Source organism: Balearica regulorum, chromosome 8 (genome assembly GCF_011004875.1).
Source record: "Balearica regulorum gibbericeps isolate bBalReg1 chromosome 8, bBalReg1.pri, whole genome shotgun sequence".
Taxonomy (NCBI): Eukaryota; Metazoa; Chordata; class Aves; order Gruiformes; family Gruidae; genus Balearica; species Balearica regulorum.
The window spans coordinates 13762436-13789928 of NC_046191.1; the positions used below are offsets into that span (position 1 = coordinate 13762436).

At 38.7% G+C, this 27493-nt stretch overlaps 2 protein-coding genes across 34 annotated transcripts in view; one reads left to right on the forward strand and one right to left on the reverse strand.

Annotated features, from left to right (window-relative positions):
• On the forward strand, window positions 1-24152 carry NEXN (nexilin F-actin binding protein). 22 transcript variants are annotated; one of them, XM_075759711.1, is made up of 15 exons: window positions 1-279; window positions 839-933; window positions 8015-8096; window positions 9253-9444; window positions 9586-9667; window positions 9754-9902; window positions 11259-11300; window positions 12412-12606; window positions 12684-12857; window positions 15214-15399; window positions 19437-19637; window positions 20879-21100; window positions 22214-22399; window positions 22861-23221; window positions 23327-24152. In XM_075759711.1, exons 3-15 carry the CDS (start codon window positions 8070-8072, stop codon window positions 23338-23340), a joined length of 2031 nt encoding a protein of 676 aa, XP_075615826.1. In that variant the 5' UTR covers window positions 1-279; window positions 839-933; window positions 8015-8069; the 3' UTR covers window positions 23341-24152. The 22 variants fall into 22 exon arrangements, with proteins under 22 accessions (XP_075615826.1, XP_075615838.1, XP_075615827.1 ...); XM_075759730.1 differs by having other exon boundaries at window positions 204-279; window positions 8019-8096; XM_075759723.1 differs by lacking the exon at window positions 9253-9444.
• FUBP1 (far upstream element binding protein 1) overlaps window positions 13618-27493 on the reverse strand; it is a 36467-nt gene continuing 22591 nt past the window's right edge. For 6 of the 12 annotated variants that reach the window (XM_075759700.1, XM_075759698.1, XM_075759703.1 and 3 more), the window contains 2 exons: window positions 27230-27277; window positions 13618-14676 (listed from right to left, as the gene is read on the reverse strand). In XM_075759700.1, the coding sequence (XP_075615815.1) occupies window positions 14659-14676; window positions 27230-27277 (66 nt within the window). In that variant the 3' untranslated portion in view covers window positions 13618-14658. Of the gene's footprint in view, window positions 14677-24670; window positions 27278-27493 lie in introns of those variants that run through there. The other 6 variants (XM_075759701.1, XM_075759695.1, XM_075759702.1 and 3 more) reach the window with 4 other exon arrangements.

A 27493-nucleotide genomic window follows, 5' to 3' on the forward strand; every position in this document is an offset into this window, starting at 1 on the left:
AAGTTTCCAGAGAAAGGCGCTGCTTTAAACCGAACGCGCTCTCCGTCTCGCAGGTCTGGCACTAGCCAGATTCCTCTCCGCTCCATCGGCTAACTGTCACATTACTATTATTAGTCGATTGCTCTCCATGTGCCATACAGCGACCTAGGACCCGACGGCCGGAGGTATAAAACCTCCCCGCTGGCCGGGCATGAACCAGCGGCGGCGGAGCGCTCCCTTCTGCCACCTCCGATTTGGGGCCGGGAGGCGAGAGCGGCGTTTGCCGAGGCTGCGGTACTTGTAAGTACATAATGAGCTGCCGGGGCGACGGAACCCTGCCGTTACCTGCGGCAGCGATCTCTGGGGACGTGGCCGTGAAAAAGCCGGGGTGCCGCCGCCTCAGCCGCGGGCGGGTCAGCAGCGGGCGGGCGGCCGGAGGCTGCGGGTCCCCAGGGCGGCGGCGGGTCCCGTCCCCCCCCCGTCCCCTCCGCCGGCACCGCCCGCGGAGCCCCGTCCCGCCGCTCGCCCGCTGCCCTGCGACAGGGCCGGCACGGCCGGGAACGCGCTAGCCGAGAGGCGGCCTCCCTGCCCCGGTTATTTATAGCCCCGTGGTGCTTCCAGCCCAAAATAAGCCTGCTGGTCCGGGCGGCTGTCCGCGGGGGGTTGGGGGGGGGGGGGGGGGGGGGGCAGGCCGGGCTGCGCCCCCCGCCGCGGCGAGGGGCCGGGCATGGCGTGCCGAACCGCGCCGCGGGGCCGGGGCCGAGGCGGGCCGGGCCGGGCCAGGACAGCTGCCGCGGCGCGGGGCTCGCCTGGAATGCGGGCGCCGACGGCGCGTCGCGACTTTTATGGAAACTTGCAGCGCCGGAGCGGCGGCCGCAGCCAAGGGGCGCTCCGCAGCCGCCAGCCCGCCCGCCGGGACCACGCCGAGCCGCAGCGGCGGGGCAGCGCTCACAGGTAAGAGCGCTCCTCCGCCGGCCGCGGGTGGGAGACGGGGCTCGGGCGGGCTCCCCCGCCCCGCGTCGCTCCCTGCCGCGCACGGCCCGGCCCGCCCCGCGCTCGGCGCCCCCCCCCCCCGCTCCCTCGTCCCGCGGCCGGGCCCGGGCTGGCTGCCCCTCGGCCGGAGCCGCAGCGGGGCGCGACGCCTCCTTCCGCCGCCAGGGACCCCGCTCCACCGGCCGCCCCCTCGCAGCCTCGGCTCGGCCCCGGGGGTGGCCGGACCGAGCGGCAGCCCGGAGGTCTGGCCGGCCCCAGTGGGGAGGGCGCGGTGGGCGAGGGCCGCCGCCAAGGCCCCCTGGGTTGGGGTGGCAGCCGGCGGGGCAGCGCCGGGGGGGCGGGGGCGGCCAGCCCCAGCCTGGCGGAAAGGGCTTAACGGGACGAGCCGAGCGAGGCTTGCGGCGGCCGCCAGCCAGGGCTCCCGGGGGCGGCGGGGCGGGGGGACCCCTCACGGGCCGGGGGGCTCCGGGACTCGGCGGCTGGGGGGAGCGGGGAGCACGGCGCTGTCCCCGCCACGGGTGCGACTCGTAGCTGAGTTTAACTGAAATTGCTGCAGGTAGGGTTGTGCCCACCGGGCAATCCCGCCGGAGCCGGGCACGGGGCAAGCTCGGAGCCAAAGCGGCGGCGGGGCAGCCGTCCTGCCGGCCTCGGGCGCTGGGCGTGCGGGGACGGGCGCTGTGCTTTCCCTTGGAAGTCTGCTTGTCGGTGAAAGTCACTTAAAAATCCCACGTCTCCATGTAACGAGGAGTTCGGTTTTGTCGGTGTGGTCTTCAGCGGCCAAGGCATGCTGAGTGCGTTTATGGGTCCGTCTGAGGGCGTCCGCCCTGAAGTGATGACTGTAAGACAGCGTGGCTTGGGAGAAAATACTGGGCTTCTGTGAGAGCTTACAGACTATCTATTATCACCTTTGTTTTAGGTAAATAAGAGCTTCTGCTAACACAATAAACATCTGTGAAAATAGCATGTTTAATGGAACATATTAATATTTCAAAAATTAATCAGCAAGTAGCTGCACTTGTAGTAGCACTCTTAACCTTAGATCTCAGATCTTACAAGACCTTTAGATCTCTTAGAAAAATGTCCAATGAAATGAAATTGTAAAATAATAATTAGACTTATAAGAGGGCCAAGTGTATTAAGGAACGTAACAGAGGTATTGAGAGTATGTCTAGTATATGTAGAAAGCACCGTCAGGTGAAATACAAGAACCGGGTGGATGGTTTAAGACATGCCTAAGAAATACCTTCCCTAACTGCAGTTGGAATATATTAAATTAGTAGTTTCCTCAGTGAAGGAAGTCAGACAATCTGTCATTTACCGTACTTGAATATTCAGCTTTGAAACTGCGTTAAGAAGGAGCAGTGCCCTGGTGAGCCCTCTGGAAGCTCGCTGGGGGGAAACGGAGGTGAAGGTTGATGACGGTGGAGGAGCAGTTCAGGAAGCAATAGGAGTGACCCTCTGCTGTGCGCTGGGGGCAGCCGTACCCGCTCAGATGAAGTTTTTACACACAATCTGGTTTTTATGGGCATCAGCACTACCAGCAGAGTAGGGTTGGTCAAGTGGACGCAGAGACTTCGCTCCAAGGAGCCAGGAGACCTCTCCTTGGTGGCAGAGGCACGGCATGGGCAGTGACCACCGTTGTGTTCAGTCTGAGATGACCGTGAGGATTTCAGAGGAGAGGCAGATAGGCTGTGCCCTGTCATCAGAGAAGAGAAGCAGCAAATTGCAGTAGTGCTTCATGTCTGGTATTTTATCCCACATTTCAGTACCCTGATCTCTGAAGTCCTGTCAGTGAAGTCAGCAAGAGTTGAGCTCAAACCATACGGTTTCTTTTCATCTGCTGTGGCACAACGGAGGATGGAGGAACTATGGCATGGGGCAAAATATGCTGATTTTTTCTCTTGGGGACCTCGGTTCACCATTTACTGCCACCCATGATTAGGATCAGCAGGTATCTTGGAACATGAAATCATGGGCCAGAAGATATCAGCAAGGTGTCCCCTGTGACAGAGCATCTCTCAGCTCCCACTGTGTTTGCTCTGGAGCCCATGTACCCCATAATAGTACCTGAAGAGAGGAAGGAATTAACAGACCTTTTCTACAGAGAAGGGTGATCTTATTTTTTTAATGCAGCAGTTGGACTGCATGGCACTGCCACATTCAGAGTTTTTATGGTTATAGAAACAGACATAGACAAAATCCTTTAAAATAAATATGTGTTTATAAATAACTTCATATCTGCAAGGACTATTCTACTATAATACGATACTCAATAAATGCCGAAGTGCAATAAATTCAAAGATTGAGGAAAAGATTGTGTATGAAATGGAATTACCTGGGTCAGTTGTCAGTAGGCATTCTAGTCGTTAATTATAAAGAACTAATGAAGGAAATACGAGTGAATGGAAGTAGTTTTGTATTTTGTATTTTACAAAATGCGAGGTTTAGGCAGCTGGTGTTAATTGTCATAACTCATTGGCTCCAGTGGAGCTGACGGTTTATGCCAGTTTGGGATCTTCCCCTGTGCACGGTAATTTTAGTACCTACTTTAGTATCTGTAATTTAGTACAACAACTGGTAGTGTCATTCCAGACGAGTTAGAGTAAGGACATAAATGATGAACATCGCTCTCTTTCCCCTCCTCTTTCCAGTTCTATTTAATATTTCGTTAAATATTTTAACATTGTGGACTCTGTTTTCCTCTCCTAAGTGCTTTGGCTGCAAGCAGTGACTTTCCAACTCCCACAATATGGTTTTCTTATATAATGGACTCTCCCCTGCAAGTAGATCGCAAAGAGGAGACAGATGGTAAACGTAACTTAGGCTGTGCCGTGAAGGGCTTATTTATAACTCACAGTAGCCGTAGGACAGCAGGGGGGCCTCCCGAAAGGAGAAATCACAGGGGAACTGGACTTTTTTTAAAGTCCTGGCTTCATGCTCCTATTGTAAAGAGTAGTATTTGGTTCAGGAAAATGCTGGTATTTTTCTCTGTCTCGTGTGAGGATGTTAATCACGGCGCTGAAAATCAAGAACCTCTATGTTTTCTAATGAAGGGGAATTGTGTTATTTATGGGAGGTTTTTTTATCTGGTTAAAGCTGCACAACATTTTTTGATCCATTGAGGACTCTGACCTCCTTTCAGAAATGGAAATTAATTAAATTTAAGGAGATGGATTTTGGGACTTGTGAGCCATCAAACCTTCTGTGTCTCTTTAATGGTTTTTTTTGTTCACTTCTTTGATTATTTTGCCTAAAGTAAGGTTTTATGGAGTCTGCCTGAAAACTTGAAGTGCTATGATCGTAACAAATCAAGACATCTGGGAGGTGATAGCTTACCCATTTACGGCAAACAAGATGCTTGAAAACAGTAGGGTTTTTTTTACAGAGTACTTCTCATCTATTGCCTAGTTTCCTATGTATTGCTGGTTTGTTTTGTATTAAATTTTGCCTTGAAACTTCTTAGAAGTCACTCTCTGCATTACAGCCAGTCAAGCCTTTCCAGTAATGGCATTTTCTCTTCCATTCAATTCCAGAGGTAGGACCCTTGATCAAAGGAGGGAGGTTAAATATCTCTTGTAGGAAAAATCTCAGTGTAGACCTCCTTTGAAAGTGGAACTGCAGTCTAGTACTCTCAGTATAAACTTTATAACACCAGACTAATATTTCCTGAGATATCCCGTTTAATCACAGGAAAGGTAAAATACGGAGGAAAAAAAAAATTATAGTGTGTGTGAGGTGAATGCTGGAGTGACGAGACTGGGTGGGCAAAGAAAAGCCTAGTAACAAGCTCAGTTAATTGTTTCATCATGGTTATGTTTGACATTGTAATCTGTGATTTTTCTGAGTGGGAAGCTTCAATGAGGAGCTCTTACAGCTTCTCCTGAGATATGTTGATCTCAGGAAAGAAAAGAAAAGATGAGACTGAATCTTAAGATTGGGCAGCTTCGTAATAGGAGGACAAATCTCTTCTGAAGTAAGTACATATCCAAGTAGACGCTTGTTGCATCATAGAATAAGTGTTACTTGTATTAGATGAACTCTGTGGGAAAGTTCTTATTACAAAACAAGGACGTATATACAACTTACAAATATAACTAGTTCCTCTCAAAAGGGACTTGGTGGGAAGATATCTTATTTAAAAGTGGCTATTATTAGAAAATAAAATATGTCCACATTTCTTGGGTTGGAACACACTTTGTGTAAAGCTATTGGCAGATGATGAAGCACTGTTCTTCCATGAGTTGTAGGTGTCAGGACTTTTTGACTCGGCCAGTTTGGTTTTCTCAGCAACAATACCTTGGCTCTCCCATTGATAAGGCAGATCAAAGGAGCTTCACTCTGCTGCTGCTGTTCCTGAAGCAGTGGTCACAGCCTCACAGGCCCAAGCCAAAACTGCAGGAGTACTGCTTTTTTCCTTAAAGGTACTAAATTGTCTTTATTGGAAATGACTCATCTGCCTTGAGGGGGTCCCTGAGGCAGGGTCCTGCTGCTGTTCCTGCTCAAGGTTTAACTACCACCGAGAGGGACGAAAGTGCAAACGTGGGTGGTATCATGTTCAGCAATGCCCTACTGCTTTATATCTGTATCTTTTAGCATCAAAGGTGCAGGTAGCATGACTTGCAGATGCAAAATGTCTCAGAGCCAGCTGGCTAACCTTCAAGCCTATTAAGAGTTAGTGGTGCCAAAGAACTGGAAAGTACCCTAAAGTAATAGCAGATATGGCAGTAATCCAAATGGCAGAAACGTACCTGCCGTCTTGAGAGCCCACAACCTGTTGGCCTGGTGCATTTTTGGAAGTTCAGACAGCAGGAATTTGCAAAGAAAATATCAGATTTGGTATCTGAGGGTAGGTGTCACTGCTGTCAGCAATCTTAGTGACACTGTCAAGGGGTTCAGGTCATTGGAGTTATCAGAAAGGTTCAAGGCAAAGGTTTAGCTCAAAAGCTAAATTGTGTTCTCAGACTTGTAAACATAATCTTCTTCCTACCATTAATTGCACATAATAAGCAAATCAGACTTTGGAATAGTCAGTTTTCAAATGACTTTAAGATGAAGCCATATAGGTAGGGTATGTTGCCGTAGTGAAGGTTAGCAGTAACCTTCACTTGAGGTGTTTAGGTGAAATAGAATTCCTTGTGAAAGAAGGAAGGTCTTGATGTCCCAGGCTACTTCAGGGCATGATGTTCCTCTGTTTTCTGATGGGTTCACGCAGTAAACCTTTTATTCAGCTTCTGTATTTTAAGTACAAGGCTAAAGGCTATCAGCCACAAGTAGGGAAGAACAAATTAAAAAAAGCAGAGAAGCAAAAGAAGAGAACAGATGAGAACTTCTCTAAGACCTGCTTAGAAAAATTAGGAGGTCAAAGGATTTAAACAAGTTTTAAGGTTACACTGATCACAATGAGGATTTTATTTATATGCACGAAGTAAGCTAACGCTTACAAAGATGTGCAAGCCCAACTACACAATATACAAACAAATATTAAAGTGTATGGGGACCTTGAGACCACAAGAAGGGTAGTGAAGTTATCATCTGCCTTTCTAGACACAACAGAACTTTAACATGCTATTGCTGATCTGGAACAGTCTAAATAGAAACTAGCACTTAGTGCTTTTATGATCATGTGTTCAGAAGTGACAAACTGAAATGCCTTGGATTCCTATCAGTCTACAGATGAAGTATTTGTCAACTCCGATTGCGGGGGGGGGGGGGTGCCTTTCCTTAGTCATTTGTTGAAAAGGAACACCCAAGTGTTCTCCGAACACCTCTGCTGAAGCTGAATTTGAAGTTTGAAATTTGTAAATCAGGGCAGGGATTGTTTCATATGTTGTGATGGCTTTCATTTTGAAAAACATCCCACGATATCAAAGAATCTCATCCCATCTGTACGGCTACAGCAGCACCAATGAGCATTGATGATGTTGGTGTATTTTTGAAGAGCTTATATGACAACTCTTAATGTTCATTTTCACACCACATAAAAATTCCCATGTTTATAATATGTTGTTTATAATTAAGAATTAGAGAACTTAAAGGCTAAGAACTACTAAGAACTTAACTTTCCATATCATGAAATGCCCTGACTTCAGTTTCTCTAAACCACAAGTGAGAAGTCCCTTCCAGTAGAAGGCTACTTCTCTGGCCTTTTTTTTTTTAAAAAAAAAGGTGGGGGCAGGGGAAAGAAAGAGGCTTGCCCTGAACTTGAAGTGTCTTTCTGTTAGGTTCCTAATAAATACAGTGTAATTTAAAATTTGTAACACTTTTCTCTTAAAAAAATGCAGTGCAATTTCCAGCCCACAATTAAATGATACACTTTTTCTAAGGTATGTATGTGGCTTACCTAACTCATTTCATAGTTTTCAGCACTAGTTTTCCCTAGAATAGCCCTAGGCGAAAGGAAAGCGTTATTTTGTAGTCCCATTTTGGGTGAAGAGCTGAGAGAGTTGCCAGCCCGGCTGAGACTCGAGCGAGAGCGCTCACCCCGGGCAGGAGATCCAGCTGCATCTCTGAAATGCAGGTAGGTCCGCGCAGCCGCTGGCCCATCTTTCCTCCTGTCAGCCAGCTAAAGGCGAAGCAGCGTCTCCAGGAGACTGGGGGGTTTTGGCCTGAGCCCTCTGCAAACTTCATGCAACCTGAGCTCACTGGCTCATACATCGGCCTGAGCGGAGCAGCGGAGGTGCAGAGCACATTCCTTTCTGCTAGCATGAGTATTGAGAAAAACAGTTTCGTAACACACCAGGCAGGGCAGCCAGAGCTTGGCTCCAAGTTATTTTTTTCTTTTTTTTTTTTTTTTTCCAAATGGAAATTAAAACCCATTATCTAGGGCTATATAGAAGGGTTATGAGCATGAATAGTGAATCATAAGCTTGTTCTTTTAATTACTGTTGCATACTTAGAACCTATTCATGTCTTCAAAAGCCTCAAAGGACCAAATGAAATTGTGATACATCGATTTCAGCCTATGCAAAGGTATTTACAGGAAGATGGTTAAAGCATCGTTTCAAAGGAAAAGAATATAACTAACTACAACTGTTTCTTTCAGGTAGAAACTGAAAGCAATCTTAAACATACCAGGTGCAGAGCACAATACAGTAGCCATGAATGACATTGCACAGAAAACTGAGGTATGTACCAATTTTAAAGTAATCAATGTAGTAATTTACAACTGATGCTTGCAAAAAGAGTAATTATAAACAACTGTAAAAGACAACTATACTGGAAGTCTGTGTATTGCTGTTATTTTAAGACAAAGGAAGGACACCTGAAAGTAGCTTAAGGAAACTATCAGATTTGATGGAATCTGTGAAATGTGTTCTTACTGTTATTAAAAAAACCATGAAGGAGGAAGGAAAAATAGAGGTTAAAAAAAAATATGAATAAACTTTAAATGTTGGGGGGGGAATTCAGGGCAACATTCATATCTAATTCTAAAATGTAAACATTAGGCTACTTCAAATACTTCTTCTTCTATGTAGATTCACTGAACAACAGGAACAAAAATTATTGGTTTAGGTGGAAAATATGAAAGATGGAATGTTTTCAGCCAGTTTTCTCAGCATTACTGTATTGCTGTAGTCAGTACAGTAAAAAGAGAGAAAACTTCACAGTAATTCTGAAAAAGCAGGAACTTTTCTTAGTGTTTGGACACGGAGTAAGCAGTGGCAAAGAAGTGTCCAGTAGTTGTAGCAGTATCGGAGTCCTGCATGTCCGGTGATCTTGATGCTTTAGAACATAAAAATCACTGGACTTCTGAATTTCTCTAAATATTAAAAAAATAAGTATATAATGTATTGGAAGTTTTAAATGAACACAGATACTATTTATTTAAAACCCATATATGACTGTTGAAGTGTTGCAGAAGAAATCATACATATTGTATTATATGTCTGTGTCTTTATATCTGTTTTAAATGCCGGGGTAGAGAGGCTCTTTGGTGACTGCTTGTGATTCAAAGCAACAATACAAATCTGTATCTAATTTTTAAAGCCATAGTAATTGAAAATGTGCATTCACATAGTTCATACACTTAGTTTTGTAGCTATGCGTTACAATTACTTACAGCCTGTGTTGAATACAATGGTAAATGTTGGTTTGGATATTCTAGTATTTATTACTGTTTATGAACAAATAGATGATGGCTAGTGGCACAAAGTTCATAATCCCAAATGCACTTCTGTTTTATGTTCTTACATTCTTTCTAATCCAATCTACCAGAATATTTCTGTCCATCTGTTTCAACTTTCTTTTTCTTATCTTCATTTCTTCTATATCTTCACCAAGATTCTGCTTTCTTCATCTAAACCCGTCCAAAAATCCTATGTGCCCAAGCTTCACAAGGGGGATGTAAAGGATAAATTTGAAGCTATGCAGAAAGCAAGGGAAGAAAGAAATCAAAGGAGATCTAGAGATGAAAAGCAAAGAAGAAAAGAACAATATGTTAGAGAGAGAGAATGGAACAGGAGAAAGCAGGAGGTTATTTTCTTTGCAACTATTTTGTTTTATTTTAATATTCAATATTATATGTGAAAATATTTTCACATTATTTTAAGACAATAATATTGGAATTTTATTTAAGGTATAGAGACAGTTTACTTTCTGTGTTTCATCAACTAGATGAAAGAACTGCTTGGATCAGATGAAGACGATGATGCAAAATCATCTAAAATAGAAAAAGGTTATGTTCCAAAGCTAATAGGTAAGACAGGCCTGATTTTTAAGGCCACATAATTCACTACATAAGTATTAGATGCAACTGCTGCACTGTGTGTTTCGTACTCACAGGAACCGTTAAAGGCAAGTTTGCAGAAATGGAGAAACAAAGGCAAGAAGAAGAAAGAAAAAGAATGGAGGAAGAACGAAAGCGCAGAATTGAACAAGATATGATTGAGAAAAGGAAAATTCAAAGAGAATTAGCCAAGAAAGCACAGGAGGTAAGGTCATCTGATCACAATAGTCAGGACAGAATTGTGAACAATCAGCACATGGAAAAAAAAGATCAGATTTGATCTTAAGATTTCTGATAGTGGTGATTCTCATGGGAGATGCTCAATGGGATGGAAGTCAGGAATAATGGTCAGAGAATCTTTATTTCGCTTCTTTACGGTAACAATTTTTTTTATGCACTAAACCTGAGTTACAGATGAAACCAGGCAGACATAAACCTGGTAGGAATGTGAGTCAGGCACAAGAGTTTATAGAATTTACTAAACTAATTTAAAAATGTTTCTTAGATTTTACCAACCCTTACTTTAGAAAAATTTTGCTTATACATTAGTGAACACAGTTCAGTGATAGGTGAACTAAGGCAAGCAAGAAGAAACAGGACAATGCCACTGGCAGGCAAAAATGAGAAGATACTAATGCAGTAAAAATCATAAATCAGGAAGATTCAGATCACATTTTATTCCTTTGCCACTTTGTGAATCTTTATTGCATATATACGTGAACAGACTCCAACTTGTATCGATGCCAATAAAGCAAATGTTGTCTTTTGGAGAATTTTGCATTGGGGTAGCATTATTTAATTCTTTTAGTAAGTTTTCTTCAGTGCTGCAAATACTGCAGTGATGGTGAACATCTGAATGATAGACTAGAATCATAAGCGAATTTTTGTTTAAACAAAAGATAGCAGTACTTAATAATACTACCTATTCCTTAATTTAGGAGGTTTTTTGTTGTAAGAAAAGACAAACAGTGCTATAGGAGGAGTCAGTTTTCAACAAGGACTTAGATAGTATTTTGTACTAAGACTTTTAACATTGTTAAAACTGGACTTTTAACTGGAAATGTATCTAGCATATATTTAATGTACTCTGAAAGGCAGAGGTACATACCATGCAGAATTTTAGAAAGTATGTTAGTTTTAGACAGTAACATATAAAGACACCATATGAGGCAAATCCAGCAATAGGCTTTTTGCAGGAGTTGAGGGGAAGACAATGTCACTTGAAGTAGAAATAGCGGATGAGTTTGCTTTAGCTTTTTTCCTTTTTACATAATTCTGGAATGCTTAAATGAAGAGTGGACATCTAAAGTATTGTTCTCAGTTCATCACTGAAGTGTTAGAAATGCTTTAGCATACTTTCTGTATGATGCTTTATGTCATATTCCCTCTTCCTCAAGAAGCTAACCTATCTGAAGTATTCAAAGGTTCAGTCATTTCCATCTCTGTGAATTTAAGTGCTACATACATATCACTGGTACAAAAAAAAATTTCCAGTTCTATGTTTGCAAATCTAAGGCAAAGAGCCAAAGTAATGTAATCATATGAAATTCTCATTTAATAGATTGATGACTTTAACAATACGGGAACTGAATCAGCAGCAGAGGTAATCAGATTTTTTTAAAGAAATGTTCACCTACATTTTTATTCACTTTGTTTTATTATTGTAATTTGGGCTGGGAAAACTTAGAAAAGGGCACACAAATACTGAATTAAAATTCAATCAAGCAGCTCACAAATTTTTAAAGTATACAGAACTATATATCTGTACTTCAAGTGAAATTATTTAAGTTTGAAATAGAGTCTGCACTGTGAATACTTTGTGGTCAGTTAAAAACATCTAAAATGTAAATATTCAAAGCCACCAGAATGATTTGAGATATACTGGCAATGATACGCTAAGTCTTCTCGCTTTGGAAAGTATCATCTTAAAAGCTCTTTGCCTTAAACTTGAAATTAAAAGGGGATTCTGTCAATATACAGATATTTGTACACCTTACACAGTTAACTTTTTTTTTGACTGATTTATCATATGGGTTTGGATTTTAAGTCTTGCAAATAAATGTTTAATTTCAAAAAGCTAGGTCCAAAGGTCCTACTGTTTTCCGCTAACACAAGAAAATCACATTCCTACTACAGTTTTGGAAATACAACCCACCAACCAACCCATTAGTTTTAAGTTATTTGACAGTATCCCTGTTAATCATAGTATTTTGTGAGAAAACCTGGGTAAAATGTATTTTGGCAAGTAAATTGTGAAAATAGTTTTGAAGCAGCAACATCCTTCAAAAAACCCAAACAACTCTGCCTGACAAATTAGATATTGCTCAGTAGACCTCCTAGCTTATTCCAACCGCAATATATCCTTTACTTAGTAAATGTAAGACTGAAACTAAAGTGTGGCTACAATTACTGTGTTCAAAATTTCACCTGTTCTTCTCCAAACCATGAATATTTATAACTAACAGTTAACAAAAATATGTAAAGAAATTAAGGAGTTTGCCAGTAGTTACATTTAAAATATAATTCGGCCTTGTAGTATCTTCAGATATTACAAGAAAACCAGGCAGATGGGTTTATTTTTGTTGTTAATACTCAATACAAGTAATTCTTTTGGAAGCTTTAGTGCACAAAGGTAAAATCAGCAGTTTCATTAAGAAATGAGTCTATCTAGAAGTTAAACTTTATGAAAATATAATAAATATCTTTTTGGACAGGAAGGGGATGATTCACTGCTAGTTACAGTAGTGCCTGTAAAACCCACCAAAACACCTGGGAAGATGAAAATAAACTTTGAGAACACAGGAAAGGAGAGAGCAGAACAGAGGGAGAGACAGGATGAAGAAATGAAGCTAAAATATGAGAAACAAAACCAATTCCTTAAGGAAACCAAGTGCCTTTCATTTGTCACGGTAAACCACTCATCTAAAAATACCTAATTAAAAAATATCTATTATTTAGATGTAACTATTTCATTCTTCTTGCACAGGGTGAAAATGAAGACAATGAAACACAAGAGCCTCTGTCTACTGGTAAGCTGAAAGTAACATTTGAAGAACTTGAAAGACAAAGACAGGAAAATCAAAGGCGGCAAGCAGAGGAAGAAGCAAGACAGCGCTTAGAAGAGGAAAAACGTGCCTTTGAAGAAGCTAGACAGAGAATGGTAAATACACATTTTATTCATGTGGTTACAGAATTTTCACATAGGATATGCTTTTACGTTATTTCCTGTATCTGATCCTTCTTTTTTCTTATTCCTTAACTGTATTTCAAACTGTTACAAGTCTGAAAATTGTATCACCATTAATTTTTGAAAGATGTATTTTTGACCATAGGTCTAACTCAGTAACCACACTGGCATAATGCTCTGGACGTTCTTTTAGTAAAACCAGGAAACATATGTGTTTTAACTTTGCCAGCAATCTTAGCAGGTTTTATATCTATGCTTTTTAGTACCTTAAGCTGTAAGAAGATAATTAGTTGTCTGTTTTGTTCTTAAACAGTGCTTCAGGTGTTTCAGTAACCAGTTTTTGTTGAAAACATTCTGTAGTAACAGAATGCTACTTCTTATTCCCATATTTATTTATAAATACGATAGATAAATACATCAATTACAACTTTCCTCTTATGAAAAAAAGGGAAAAAAAAAGACAGGTCGGCTCTTGTATGTATTGACATAAACAACAATATACTAGAAATTACTAGATTAAGCCCCAAATTGTCAGAAGTGTAGCTCACAATTCCTGTTTTATGTTCGTGTTTTTATATTATTGCAAAACTGCCTCCATATGTGTTCTTTATCGTAAGTCAGACATTCTAGATCAACAGACCTCACTGCAGTTTGTTCTTTGATTGTACTAAAGGAACCATACACTTAGTATTAACCAGATAGTTTAGTTCTGTATTTCCTCACTTTACTATACTCCATTTCCAAAAGCTTTTTTTAAGTTCTGTATTTAAATATCATTCCCCTGTACAATCATGATCATTACGGCTTTGTTAACTCACATACAAAGAAGATTCATGAGAAATGGTATTTTAATCTTCCATGAAATCTTTGAAAAATATTGTTTCTAGGAATTTGCTAACTTTAAGTTAAAAAGAATATAATTATGAATGGACATTTTTGGACAAACAACTCAAGATCACCATGTTGACTATATTTCAAAAACATTCAAGAAATTGATAGTCTCAGAAAACAAACAAAAAAAAAGCCCCCACAAACAGAACCTCCAGAAGGCTGAAACACTGAAATTCCCAACTGCTCCAAATTGAGAGGGTTCTAGCTTAGGCAGATATCCAATTGTAGTTTAATCCTCCACCCCCACCTCCAATAAATCACTTAACCTTTCTGCACCTTGACATTATGTCAATAATGCATTTTTATTTTTATTTGGGGGTGGGCAGGTGATACTAGTGAAGGAGAAGAGGGAAGAAAATGAAGGAGAGAGAACTTCATGAAGTCAGTAGGCATTCTAACTCAAGTTTTGTTCATCTCTCCCACCCTTATGTATATACATTTTTAACCAAGTAATAGAAAGTAATTTACAAATTCTCTATTTCAAAAGAAATTTTCTAACATGCAGTTTTATCTGATATCAGCAGTTGTCAAAATTTGAAGTAAAATGTTTCCTTAAAGGAAGAGTTCAGCAGGTTTTTTTCTTTTTTCAGTTCTTTCTTTTTTCCCTATGAATTTCAGATAAAAAATTTCTGTAATTCCCTTACTGGCTACCCCACATACCAGTCCCAGGGCTGCTCGCAGTATACAGAAATCTGGAATATCAATACTCTGACAGTTCCCAGTCAATTCCCTCCATTAACAAAGCACTCCGAGATATCTTCTGAAGATGGTTTGTTCTTTTGTTCTTGATTGCAGTTTGCAAACTATACTTTTCTCTTAGCAGGCAAGTGTTCACTGGAGACAAGCAATAGTGAAGAGATCAGAATATCTCAATTCCCTTTCTTCAGTGATGACTAAATGTCTAAAAAAAAAAAGAAACAAAAATCTTAGTCTGGCATAATAGCAAAATTGTTAATTGATTTAGTTTTGCTATAAAACTCTACAGCATTTTTTTAACTGATAAGTGCATTGGTAAAAACAATTTATATGCAAACAAAAAGGCTTGATGGGATAAAAGTCTATGGAAGTAATGTAAAGAAAGTGAATAGGGAATGATTTACAGTAAAGGATCCAACCATGAGACCATAAAATAGGTACTTAATTGTTCAGCCTTTTCCTGATAACACATCCTTCTTTGAATTACACACTCAACAGATCTTTAAAAATTATAGAAGCTACCTATAGGATACTGAAATACATTTCTTTTCTTCCTCCCCTGGCTAAAACTAAATTTTTTCTTATGGGAACCAAACTCTTGCTACATCCCCCCACCCCACCCCCCCGGAGAAAAAAGCATTTACGAAAGATCAGAAAGGAATTAACAGAATATTTATTTACTATAAAGAATATTTATAGGTTTGGATAAGTCCTTTCTATTTTTCGTCTCCCTCTTCTGAAGGTAAACGAAGGTGGCGATGAAGAATCTGAAAATTCTATTAAAGAATTCCGTCCTGGTAAACTGAGACTCAGTTTTGAGGAGATAGAAAGACAGAGGAGAGAAGAGGAAAAGAGGAAAGCAGAAGAAGATGCAAGACGACGCATAGAAGAGGAGAAAAGAGCATTTGCTGAAGCAAGGAAGAACATGGTATGGCACTGTTGTTTAGTTTAACTAAGTCTCCAATGAACTAGAAAGCAGCTCTGAGAAAAAGCTTTAAATACAGTTAGGAATGCATGCTTCCACTCCTTCATTAGTTAGTTCACCTCACTACTTATTAGAAGGTAGGGGGTTAAACTAATCAAGTTCATTTACCAAAAGTCATCACAGACCAATTCCTCCTCACAGCAAGCCTAAAAAGGATTTCAGATAATTTAGTCAAAACCAGATACTGTGTCCAGTAGGCATTATTATACTAGATGCAACAAACTTGGAAAGCAAAATACTTTCACAGGAGAGTTTTTTGGGTTTTTTGAGGGGGAAGAGAGCAATTCCTTTTACTTCTCTGAGTTATTTCCCTACCTTTACAGGGTGCCCACCAATCAGCTCTTAGTAGCTAAAGCGTAATTAATGACAAACTAGAACGTTGCTCACTGCAAGTACAAATTTTGTAGTCATCTGTAGCCCCTTGGGAAGGAAAAATGAAGAAGGCTGAACTCAGCTAATTGATGTTTTTATTGTATTTCATTGCTTTTTCAGAGAAACAGAAAAAGTAACTTGTGGCATTTACCATTAGAACAATTTGTGATACGGAACTTCCGTAGACAAATACCGATCTCTCTGAGATGCAACTTCTAAAATTTAAGATTATACTGAAGACATATTTCCAGGGACCTAGGACTGACCTACTGACACTACCTGAAAGCAGAGAAAGATGCCTCATTTCAGAGGGTGGCAACAACATTATTTATAAAAATAGCTAAACTTCAAGTTTCAGCAGCCTTTTGGGTATAAGCCAATTACTTATTGGTGGATGTTAGGAAATACAGTATTAAATTACGTGACTACCAACTAAAACTCAGTATTGTTTGTTTCAAAAGGAAGGGCAAGACATGCCATACAGAACTGTGGAACAACCAGCCCATCTGGCAGTGTCTTCCTACATTCCCTTCTGTGGTTTTATTGGGAAAGATCAGCTGCATGTCTAATAAAATTTTCTTCATCGTTCAAAGCAACACTTTTGAGCCAAATTAAAGCTTTGCATGACTGCTAATATTGCTAGCAGTGCTCCCTCTGCCTGAAAATTGGGCCAAAGACAAGACCTCTGAACACTACCCAGAGAAACTACAATGTAAATATATATTTGATATTGTACTGGTAAGCAATTATGGAAAATAGTGTCTGTCCATACCTCCAAAGACAGAAAATATAAGCTAAAGACACTAGGAAAAAAAAAAAAAAAAAAAGAGTGCTGCTGGACTTCTGTCATTACAATTTTTATGAAAAGCCAGCAGACAGCTAAAGGAAAGCAAAGAAAGTACATGCTGTCTTCTGCTTTTTCCTGCTTTCTTGAGAATCTTTTTTTTCCCACCTCAGTGTAGCAAGAACCTAAGCTCAAGTGACCAGGCAAAAAAAACCTCACTGATTAAACAGGGTTTAATCCATTAGGTGCAGCACAGAGTCTGTGATTGCACTGTAACAACAGACAGTGAAGATGTTCAGTAATTTAAAAAATTAACTGAAAATGTATTTTCAGCATATACATGTTTAAAAAGTTTCTGTTATTTGGCATCCTGAATACAAACACATTTTCTATTACTTGTAACAGAAAAGAAAAGCCCACGCTTTCCCTATTTTCCACAGCTACACAATGTAGCGGCAATGCAGATGTGCTTTTAAACTTTTTAAGAACATATTAGTCATCTCTTTCAGTGGTAGTAAAACCTCACATTCAATTTTTATTTAAGCACTTAAGTAGTTATTTTTAGAACCTTTTTCATGTTTATTCATCTTAATTTAGGTTTGAAAGCATACACACGCAGTAGTAGTACTATTGTTGCTGGAAAACACAAACGCCACCTCCTTTTGGAAGGATCTCCCTATTTCACATTTACTTGTGCTACATGTATACTTCCACGCTTCCCGCTGCCAACACGATCGCTTTCAGACTGAAGCATTCATCTCTCACCCGTCAGTCTCTTGCCATTAGAGACTGCATAAAGAACCTGTCTTAGCACAACTAAAAAAACCATTCTACTTCGCATCAGTCACTGTTTGCCCACTGAAAACTGGCTGTTTCACAAACTATGGTTATTACAGGACTGTTTCTCACTACCATCTGTTCCCGCTTTGCAGAAAAAAAAAAGTATGGTATCACTTCACAAAATATGGCTAAAATATTTACTGAACTAACCAAACTAACCACCAGGGTTTTGTGCATCACACAATTCAGCTAAATTTTCCCTGTGTTTTTTAACCAGGAATAAGTTGGCTTACTGTCTTTTCATAACTTACTGGTTCAAAAATACAGAGCTGACAGCTGCTCGTGTTTGCTCATATGCACAGCTTTTTAAAGTTTATATATACATGTGTTGGTAAATTTTGAATTAATGCTTCTGCTATTCACTTAGTTCTATATCTTCTTGAAGTGATGAGTACATGAACTAATGCATCACAAGCAAGAGACTTTCACATTTCTGTGCTAATTTAGCTGTGGTTAGCTTCTGAACACTATGTGGCTATGCATTGTTTTCATTAAAGGAAATAGTTTACAGCTTTGTTTTTTGACTCCAGTTCTCCATAACACAGTTTCAACAAATATGCTCATATTATGCAAAACGAATGAAGAATGGAAAGAATGGTGGGGCTGAAGTTCAACCGTAAGCATACTCAGAGGGAAAATCTGAAGGAAATCTATAGTGAATAGCATTATTTGAGTGAGATTGGGCCAAAAAACTATTGAAAGAGCTGTAAGAAACAAAAAGGATGTGGGCAGAGTAGGTCAAGACAGCGGTACAAACTACAATGGCACAAACAGCAGTGAAAGGTCTCAGTTACAATGGCAGTAAGTAGCAATAAAGAGAAAAGGGAGCCCCAAAGAATCTTAAAAAATGTTTATTTTCTGTTTCTTTATAAAGCTAGTCAAAACACTGTCTCAAATTAAAGTTTTGCTCTTTTAATTCTTTCTAGCATTTGACTGACCACTACTGTTGGGAATGCTATGAATGCCTACAACTTAAGGCACACCGGGCTCCACAATGTTTGCCACAAGGCTTTTCAAACATGCCCTGATTAAGTAGTGCCTAAAGCCACATCACCACACAGTTTACATCAGTATCCGACGTCATCTCACGCATTTATCTACAGAATGTTCCTGTTGAGACAATCTCTGTTCATAAGTTATTTTAAAGTCTTCCTGCATTACTCATGTCATGCTACCTGACTATTTCTGTAGCATACAGCTTCATATTTTAATAATACTTTGCTTCACTTCAGTCTGATAAAGTATTTGTTCTTACACCTCTTGCTTTTGGAAATAATAAAAATTGCCTTTCCTACGCTCTGCCACCTTTTTATGAAATAGTCTACAAAATAAACAAACTGCTCAGGAATGGCCATCAAAGCCCAACCCTACTCCGAAGCCTGAGAAGGGACAGGGGAAGGAAGAAACCTTGCTGCGGTACAAACCTTTTGTGGTACAAAGCAATAAACTGACAACGTAACTTAGTATAATCAATTTGTGCACAAGAAGAATTTCTTGTAGAAAATTCTGTTCAGTTATCATTACTGAGAGTACTAATATTGCTCAAGAACAGGAATATAATTCAGTTTGCTTAGAAAAAGATTACCGATATATGTACTTCAGTGTTAAGAGCAATGACATTTAAACACAAGCACTTTGTCTAATGATAATCTGTGAAGTAAACAGGAAAGGTCCCAAAGCTGCATTTAGAGGCCATCCTCTCCAGCATCTTGCAAAAAAGACCGCATTTTAATAAACACCCTCATCTTCAATATAAAAAGCTTAGCATTGTAATAATAAAGAGCTAAAGTCAAATACCCACCCCCCCCCCAAACACACTCCCTCCTAAAACCTTAGAGGAATTCCCACACTGTCATATTGCATCTTACTGTACAGATGTGGCAAAATACTTGGTTATCTTTATGTACTAGAACTGTCTGAGCAACACTGTGTGATTTCACCACAGGTACCTTCAGGATGTATCACTAATGCTCTGAATTTCCAGCAGGTGCTGGATGATGAATCACCAGAAATGTTTAAAACAGTTTCTCAAGAATCTCTCGTACCTGGTAAACTGGAAATTAATTTTGAGGAGTTGCTGAGACAAAAAATGGAAGAAGAAAAGAGACGCACTGAAGAAGAGCGTAGGCAAAAGTTGGAAATGGAAAAGCAAGAATTTCAACAGTTGAGACAAGAAATGGGAGAGGTTTGTATATCAAAGGATCTGTTAAGCATGCTCTGAATAAAAATCTAATAGCTCATCAGTTAATTACTAAAATCTGTAACATTGTGTATAATAAGATACATATGTTTATCACCAATCTGCCAGGAAAATGCTTTTATCCCTTGTCATCCTTAAAGTAAAAACACAATTTCAAATTGGTAGTTTTGTTTTACAGTCACCTCCGAAAATTCTACAGTAGTACTAAAATGATTTTGTAATATTTACAATATTGGGAGAACAGAAACATCTAGTTCCCAAATGAATATACAAAAATGAAAGTAAGAAAAATTCTTGCTTTTCCTCAAGGGAATGCTGTGTTAACTAATTACGAAAGAATTACAGTGGCCTCAACTTACTGCTAATCAGCGTATCAAGGGTTTGAAGACTGTCACAGTTGATTTTAAAAATCACACACAAAATTTGCTTTGCATACCAAATGTCTAAAACATCATGTTCATGAACTTTACACTTCAATTTGATTTCGTTGTGGGTGGCAATTCTTTACTATTCGCTTTTGAATGTTAGAGGACTACATTTATTTATTTACTTTTGTTAAGCAAAGCTAGAGTGAGTAATAAAGGCTATAGATGGCAAATTTTTCAAGTCAATTTTGTATTACATCCTGGAGAAGAAGGGAGAGGCAGGGGCATCCAACTAAAATGCATATACATCTTTACTGTCAGTCAGAGGTCATAAACAGAGAGAGTAAAATAAGTTACAGCTTCAGAAGTGGTTTGACTGCAGGATCCAGAACTGCCATTTCTTTTCCAGCCATGACATCCTGAAATCTCATTTGCTTTTTTAATAAATTAAAAAAAAAAAGTAATAATTTTCTGCTTAACAAACTAGCTGTTATAGGAAATTTTTTCACATCATATTGCAAGTAAGTCAGAGAGGTAAATTATGGATCCAAGATAACTAAGCTGTTTGTATTGCTAGGTGTCTGGTTTTTCCGAGTCTGTGAAGGGTGGTTTGTTGACAGCAATCCTTGAACAAAGGGCACATTCAAGCAAGGTATTTTAAAATCTGTATCTAGTTTAGATGTGATACAAACACAGTAATCCTGAGAATAGTGAGGAAAACAGAAATTAGATGGAAAAGGCCTCTGTGCTGATTTCAAATACCTAAGAGAACTGTTCAAGTGTATTGTATCTGTAGGGAGAACAGGTAGTAAAAATAACTAGTGCATTTTCCACCTTACGCATTCTCTAATTTCTGAACAGCTAGAAGAAGAGTCTGAAACATTTGGGCTAAGCAAAGAATATGAAGAATTAATAAAGCTAAAAAGAAGTGGTTCTATTCAGGCAAAGAACTTAAAAAGCAAGTTTGAAAAGATAGGACAATTGTCACAAGAAGAAATACAGAGGAAGATTGAAGAAGAGCGAGCCAGAAGAAGAGCAATGGATGAAGAAATAAGAGAAAGGGAAGCTGAGAAATTTCAAGAGGTAAGCTCATTCTGTGCATGTTAATGATATACTTAACCAGCACACCAGTGATCCACGAGTGGACAGTGCTGCTGCTTTCATGAAAGTTCACTCTATTTCCAAAATTATTTTCTCCCTTCTTTCCTCTTCCCTCCTTTTGATGCATGAGGAAGTCCTACCTCAGCATCCCTAAACAAAATAGCACCAGCTTCTTATCAGTCATCTGGTCAACCAGAGATCTGGTTTTCTGCTCGAAGTATTCAAATTCAACAACTTAACAACCTGAAACCTGCCAGCCTGAGATTTTGAAACATTCATATTTGAGAATTAATCTATTAATTCATGTTAATCAACTGTTTTTCCTTCTGAACTCTTAATTCATTCTCCACTGTATGAATAAAAAAACCCCCACACCAAAACCAAACAATACCATTTGAAGATCAAGTATTTTTGTCATCTTTACTCATTTCTCAGGGTAGAGCAGAAAAGGATGCCTACTTATCTATGCTTCAGATTGGAACCTCTCACATTTTTTCCGAGGGCAAAGACAAGAAGTGAAGCTATCGGTCTAACCAATAAATCAACACTATTGCTCTGTGACTCAAAACACCAATGTGAGCTTTCATGACATAATCATGTGGCAGTGCAGAAAAACCTAACAGCAGTAAGCCTGATCTGAGCCTCATTCCAAGGTTCCTATCCACAGTGTAGTCAGTCACTTCAGTACCAGCTCCAGGCCTTTTATTTTTGACCTTTTAATTTAATTACTGACACAGTAATTATGTTTCTATGAGATCAACCTGTGTGAGGTGTTGAAGCTACCATGAAAGTCAAGTCACTAACGATGTACCATTGCCACAAGACAGTATGTGACTTCTATATGAAAATAAATCTTTTGCAGTATTTTTCTACCTAACATTTTTCAAATTACTTTTCTAAGTATTTTGCCCTATCCCTGGGATAAACTATTGCAAGACGTGATCTTAAACCCCAACACTAAACAAAGCTCTGACAAAAAGAGGATTGGGTGGCTTTGCTCAGTTAGGAAGAACTACTCCTCTACAAAACTATTTTTATTATCATATACATTTAAAAAGTAGTATGTGACTAAAGTCCTATTTCCCCCCCCCCAAGGATGATGAGGTAGATGTGAGACCAGCCAAGAAATCTGAGGCTCCGTTTACTCATAAAGTAAACATGAAGGCCCGTTTTGAGCAAATGGCAAGAGCCAGGGAAGAAGAAGAACAGAGAAGAATTGAAGAACAGAAATTACTACGTATGCAGTTCGAGCAAAAAGAAATTGATGCGGCATTACAGAAGGTATAAATTACAAAGTACCTTTTCTTCAGTCCTAAGTGTCCTTTAACTTAGCATCTGATTACCACTGATGGCAACACTGCCAGAGGTATAAAAGGAACATTATACTTGTTTTAACAGCTGCTGTGAATTGCTGCAATAATGTAAAATTGCTTTTGGTGTTTTCATGTTCTTGAAGAGTACAAGAGTTTTCCTTCTGCAAAGTTCATTGTATCCTTTGAATAGTATGAAAGTGCAGTCTACATTCATGCCTGTATTTTACCCCAAGATTCCAGCCTCATTAAAATGCATTTTACTGCCTGTTCCATATCCAGCCTCAGACCATTATGTTACCTAGTGAGGATATGCGTGGCATTTCCCCTTCTCAGAAATGTGGTAATTTTTCTGTAATCAAATATGCATCGCGAGCAGTCATACTGCTATTGCTACTTCAAAATGTTCTAAATTGCCTTATTTTAAAACAGAAAAGGGAAGAGGAAGAAGAGGAGGAGGGGAGCATTGTTAATGGTTCTACTTGTGAAGATGAGGAGGATCAAGCTCGATCTGGAGCTCCCTGGTTCAAGAAGTCACTGAAAAACACATCAGTTGTTGATGGCGAGCCAGTGAGATTTACAGTTAAAATCACTGGAGAACCAAAACCTGAAGTTACATGGTGGTTTGAGGGGGAAATGTTGCAGGACTCTGAGGACTATCAATATATTGAAAGAGGAGAAACCTATTGCCTTTACTTGCCAGAAACCTTCCCAGAAGATGAAGGGGAATATATGTGTAAAGCAGTCAACAACAGAGGCACATCTGCTAGCACCTGTATTCTCACCATTGAAAGTAAGAGTTAACATTTTAATTCGCTCAATTCTCAAATAGTCTTCTTGCATCTTTCCTATTACGCAAACCTAATTATCTGTTTCTCTTAACCATTTTATTTTCTAGCTGATGACTACTAATGCTCTACTTTAGCTGGAATCTTTCTTCCCCTCAAAACTTTTCTTACTGCATCATCTCTTTCTCTGATGGGGCCAACTAAAGCAAGCAAGGGTATGCATTGATTTGTCATTCCTGCATCAGATAAGAATAATCTTCAAATTGTGAGTGTCTAGGTTCCTTGCTCAATACAAAAATTAGCATGAAAGGCTAAAAAAGAAGGAATCAATTTATGAAAGATCAACTAAAGGAAAAAGCTGAATTATAATAGTGCTCGCACATTTGAAGACCAACTGTTGTGTAATAGTATAAAGCTAAAGACACAATCTGGAAACTTGTGTAGGAGTGTAAATCTATTGCTGTATTTTGCATGAACACAATATTTAAGCTGTTTTACTTTATCTCAGAGACACTGAACTGGCAAAAAGGAAATACTTACTGATAATTTTCAAAAACCCCAGTGTACTATTTTTAAAGAATAAAAGATTACATAACTGCTCACTTTTGTTGTTTTGTTTCAGAGCATTCGTTCTTTTGTTTTAAAATAGCCTTGCCTTTAAACCGTTATGCTCTTATCAACCTATGCCATTGATAATCCAAAAGTAAAAACAATCTCAGTAAGGCTTATAGTAGTCTTTAGAAGTTTTACAAGCAAATGTTGGTACTATAATTTTTTCATTGCTTAAGTGATACAGGAACAGTTGGTGACAAAATATGAGCCTACCATAGCTGAGTTGGTAGAAAGCAAGCTTTAAGAAAATTATTTTCAGAAAGTGCCTAACTTCTTGATCTTTGTTCTCTCTTAATGCAATAAATTTACTGCTGCATCTCTAAACATTGTCTTCTTAAGGCTACCGTTCTATTTTTCTCTAAGACCTCTTAATAGTAACACTAATGTCATTGTGCTAACACCATCTGAATTGTTCAGCTTAAGCTTCTGTAGGAGTAATTTTACAAATAATAGTCACATTTAAAATTAAAGATCATGTGTATAAGCCTTAACATAAAGACAAGGTAAGCTGCAGCAAATTAGATTAATGCAGTCATTTCAAAAAGTTTTCCTGTGGTTCAATCTGCTGACTGCTCTTTGTACAGTTACCCATTGGAAGTCACTCTTTTGCCTCAATAAAAGTTACAAATTCAGAAACATCTTGAAAAAAAGGGTAATAAGCTGCATGATGTTTTGAATGTTTATCCATCCTAACAGCCATATAAATACATTTTACTTCATTTCATGTGGGTGATGTTCATTCACAGAAGTACTAGTTGCTACACTATCTTTCCTGTGAAGCTGTAATTTCAAACTAACGAAGGCAGGGATAGAAGCATAAAAAAAAAAGACAAAAACATTGCTATTATTATCCATCAGTTTACATTTATTGAGAAAAACCATACAAAAAACATTATACAGTTAACGTGTACCCATATTACATACAATGTCAATGCAAGCTCAAAACCACATTTTTGTAAAGCATTCAATTTACCTCAAGTCCAAGCTGCATCTCCCTAAGACACTGTTCCCATCACAGTTGCCTTTTAAAGCCAATCTTCTTTTTACACACGGGTAGTTTCTGCAGAGAACACTTTTCTCAGGACGAAAAGGCATTTCACATGCACGCAAGAGAAATATTTGTGCATACATAAGATTTTTATAAGCTATTACTAGGAAGAGGGAATCCTGTCAACTGTATGCTTTCTGAAAAGCCCAATCCTCCCTTCCTCCCCCCACTTCCAGAAAAAAAGCAAAATAAAAAGCTTTTAGCATGCAATGGAAAACTTAAAATTACTTTGGAAGAGAACAGGGGAGAAAACAGTTTCTATCACCCAATAAAATATCACTAAGTAAAAAGATGAAATATTTCAAGACAGGCTGTGCAAGCGAACAATGATACTGTCTGCCTGGACAACTTAAACAGATGACTTATGATCATGCTAGATTGAAGATTATCCATGTGACATTTTATTTCATGTCATATTAAAGTATAGGCTGCAGAAAGTGATATGAAAACGCTTTTCCTACTTTGAACATTATGCTTCCTTTTTAAACTTTTCTTACTCTTCACATTCTACTTAATTTGTGGGACTCTAAGGGGGTGGAAAAAAAAAGCAGGAAACATTTAAAGACACCTTTTGGACAAGTTAATTACATTTCTAAGGAAGTCTGGTTATCTTTTTGGATCAGGATAACTTCAACAATCTATCTTCTGTTCTCCTAAGAACGATGCGTTTGGAGACAGAGTTGAAAGATAAACACTATGCTTAGCACAAAATACCATGCCCGTACGCCCAGCAGTGAGAAAGCTGGAAGTCAGTACACCTCAAATGCTACACACAAGAACATCTCATCTTCCACACACTAGCAACATTCCAATAAACTGGCTTATTTTTCTCTATCTCCTCCCACTGGCTAAATTTACAATTGAAAAACTGTTAAGATATTTTAGCAACAACAGTTGAAGAAAAAAAGGCAGTGAACAAATGACTCACCTCAACACTAAATTCACAGTATCAAAATCGAAATGGTACACACCTAACCTTTTCTCATGTCAAAAATGAAGTTACGTATTAAACTACAGATGAAATATTAAGTGGCTTGAGAAACTGAAGCACAACTATTAATTTAGTTCAAAAATTCAATATGTCTAAGCTTGGCTGTTTAGAAGAATATAAAATAAAATAGATGGTTTATATTATTAAATCACAGTTTAAAAAACTTAACAGATTATGGAACATTTATGGTCAAACAAATAATACTTTAAAGAATGAAAAGTGATCAAAACAAAAATTATACCCTACACCATTATGTATGGGATACATTTCAAATCTGTTATGTTTTTGCCAATTTTACCTTCTACATGGAGCCCTTCTATGGTCCATGCTCATCGGCTCACCAATGGCATACACTCAAAGGATTCCTCTTTACTGGTAGTAACTATCTCAGGACCTGATTCTATGAGCTATGATTTGGTGCTTGCAGCATCTTCAGCACTGTGTGTGAAAATGAAGGCAGTATTTTTGAATATTTTCCTTTGATGTACAGATAAGCAGGACTTTTGAAAGATGAGCAGCACATTTTAGAAACAGATTAATCAACAAAAAACCAAAACCAAATAGATGCTGCTTTACTTTAAGCTAAAAATGAAACAAAACCAAAACCAAACCAACCAACAAAACCCAGCAACAAAAACCTGTACCAGACCATCTATAAGACATACAAACATTTTAAACTATCAAAATATACAGCAATTCAGTTTAAGTATCAAGAAACAGGATACACTGACTGCTATATAAAATATTAATTGCTGTACTGTTAACATTTAATTGGTGCACATGCTTTTTCAGTTAAAACATACTAACCTCAAACTCCATAATCTGTTTTCCTACCATGTCAAGTATGAATAAGCAAACTAAGTTAGCTAAAAATTCCACTAACACACTATAACTGTAAGACAAGTTATCAAGTTCAGTGATAACAACAAGAAATCATATTCTTATATTTAGGTCTTACGAGTTTACTGTGGGAATAGTGCCCTATTACAAAAAACATTTGTGAAGGCTGTTGACGTTTCTAACCAAAGTAATTCCTACATATTTTAAAGGTTTGATTCTTTAATTGCAACAATTAGCTATCTGAGGAAAAATAACAAAAATTACTTATTCTGATCAAGTTTAATTACTGCAATCTACTAATCTTTTCTAAAAAAAATAATATATATATAAAATACATATTTACCTAGAAATATAAACAGTTGTTTGAAAACTTAAGACTTTCCACTGAAATGGAACTGTGAATAACAATGCATTTGGGGAAGCAGCAGATTGCTTTTCAATACACAACCACAAAGATCTCACAGGGACAACATTAATGTACTGAAATATATTGATTTATATACTTCCTTAGGTTGTGCTTACCTGTTGCTTTTTTGCAGCAGAACCTAAGGTGGAAGGTCTGGGAAGGCACTGTGAAGTATAAATAATTGCACTGTTTGCAATTAATAAAGATTTTATACCTTAAATGAATCAAAAATCAACAGCCTCCATTTTGTGAATGATAAAGAATCCAGTGAATTTAATTTTGCTCAGTTTAGTACATAATAAATGCACCATTCTATAATGTTATCTACAAAATACCATGCAAAATATCTGAACTATTAAACTTCATACCCTAAAGATAGC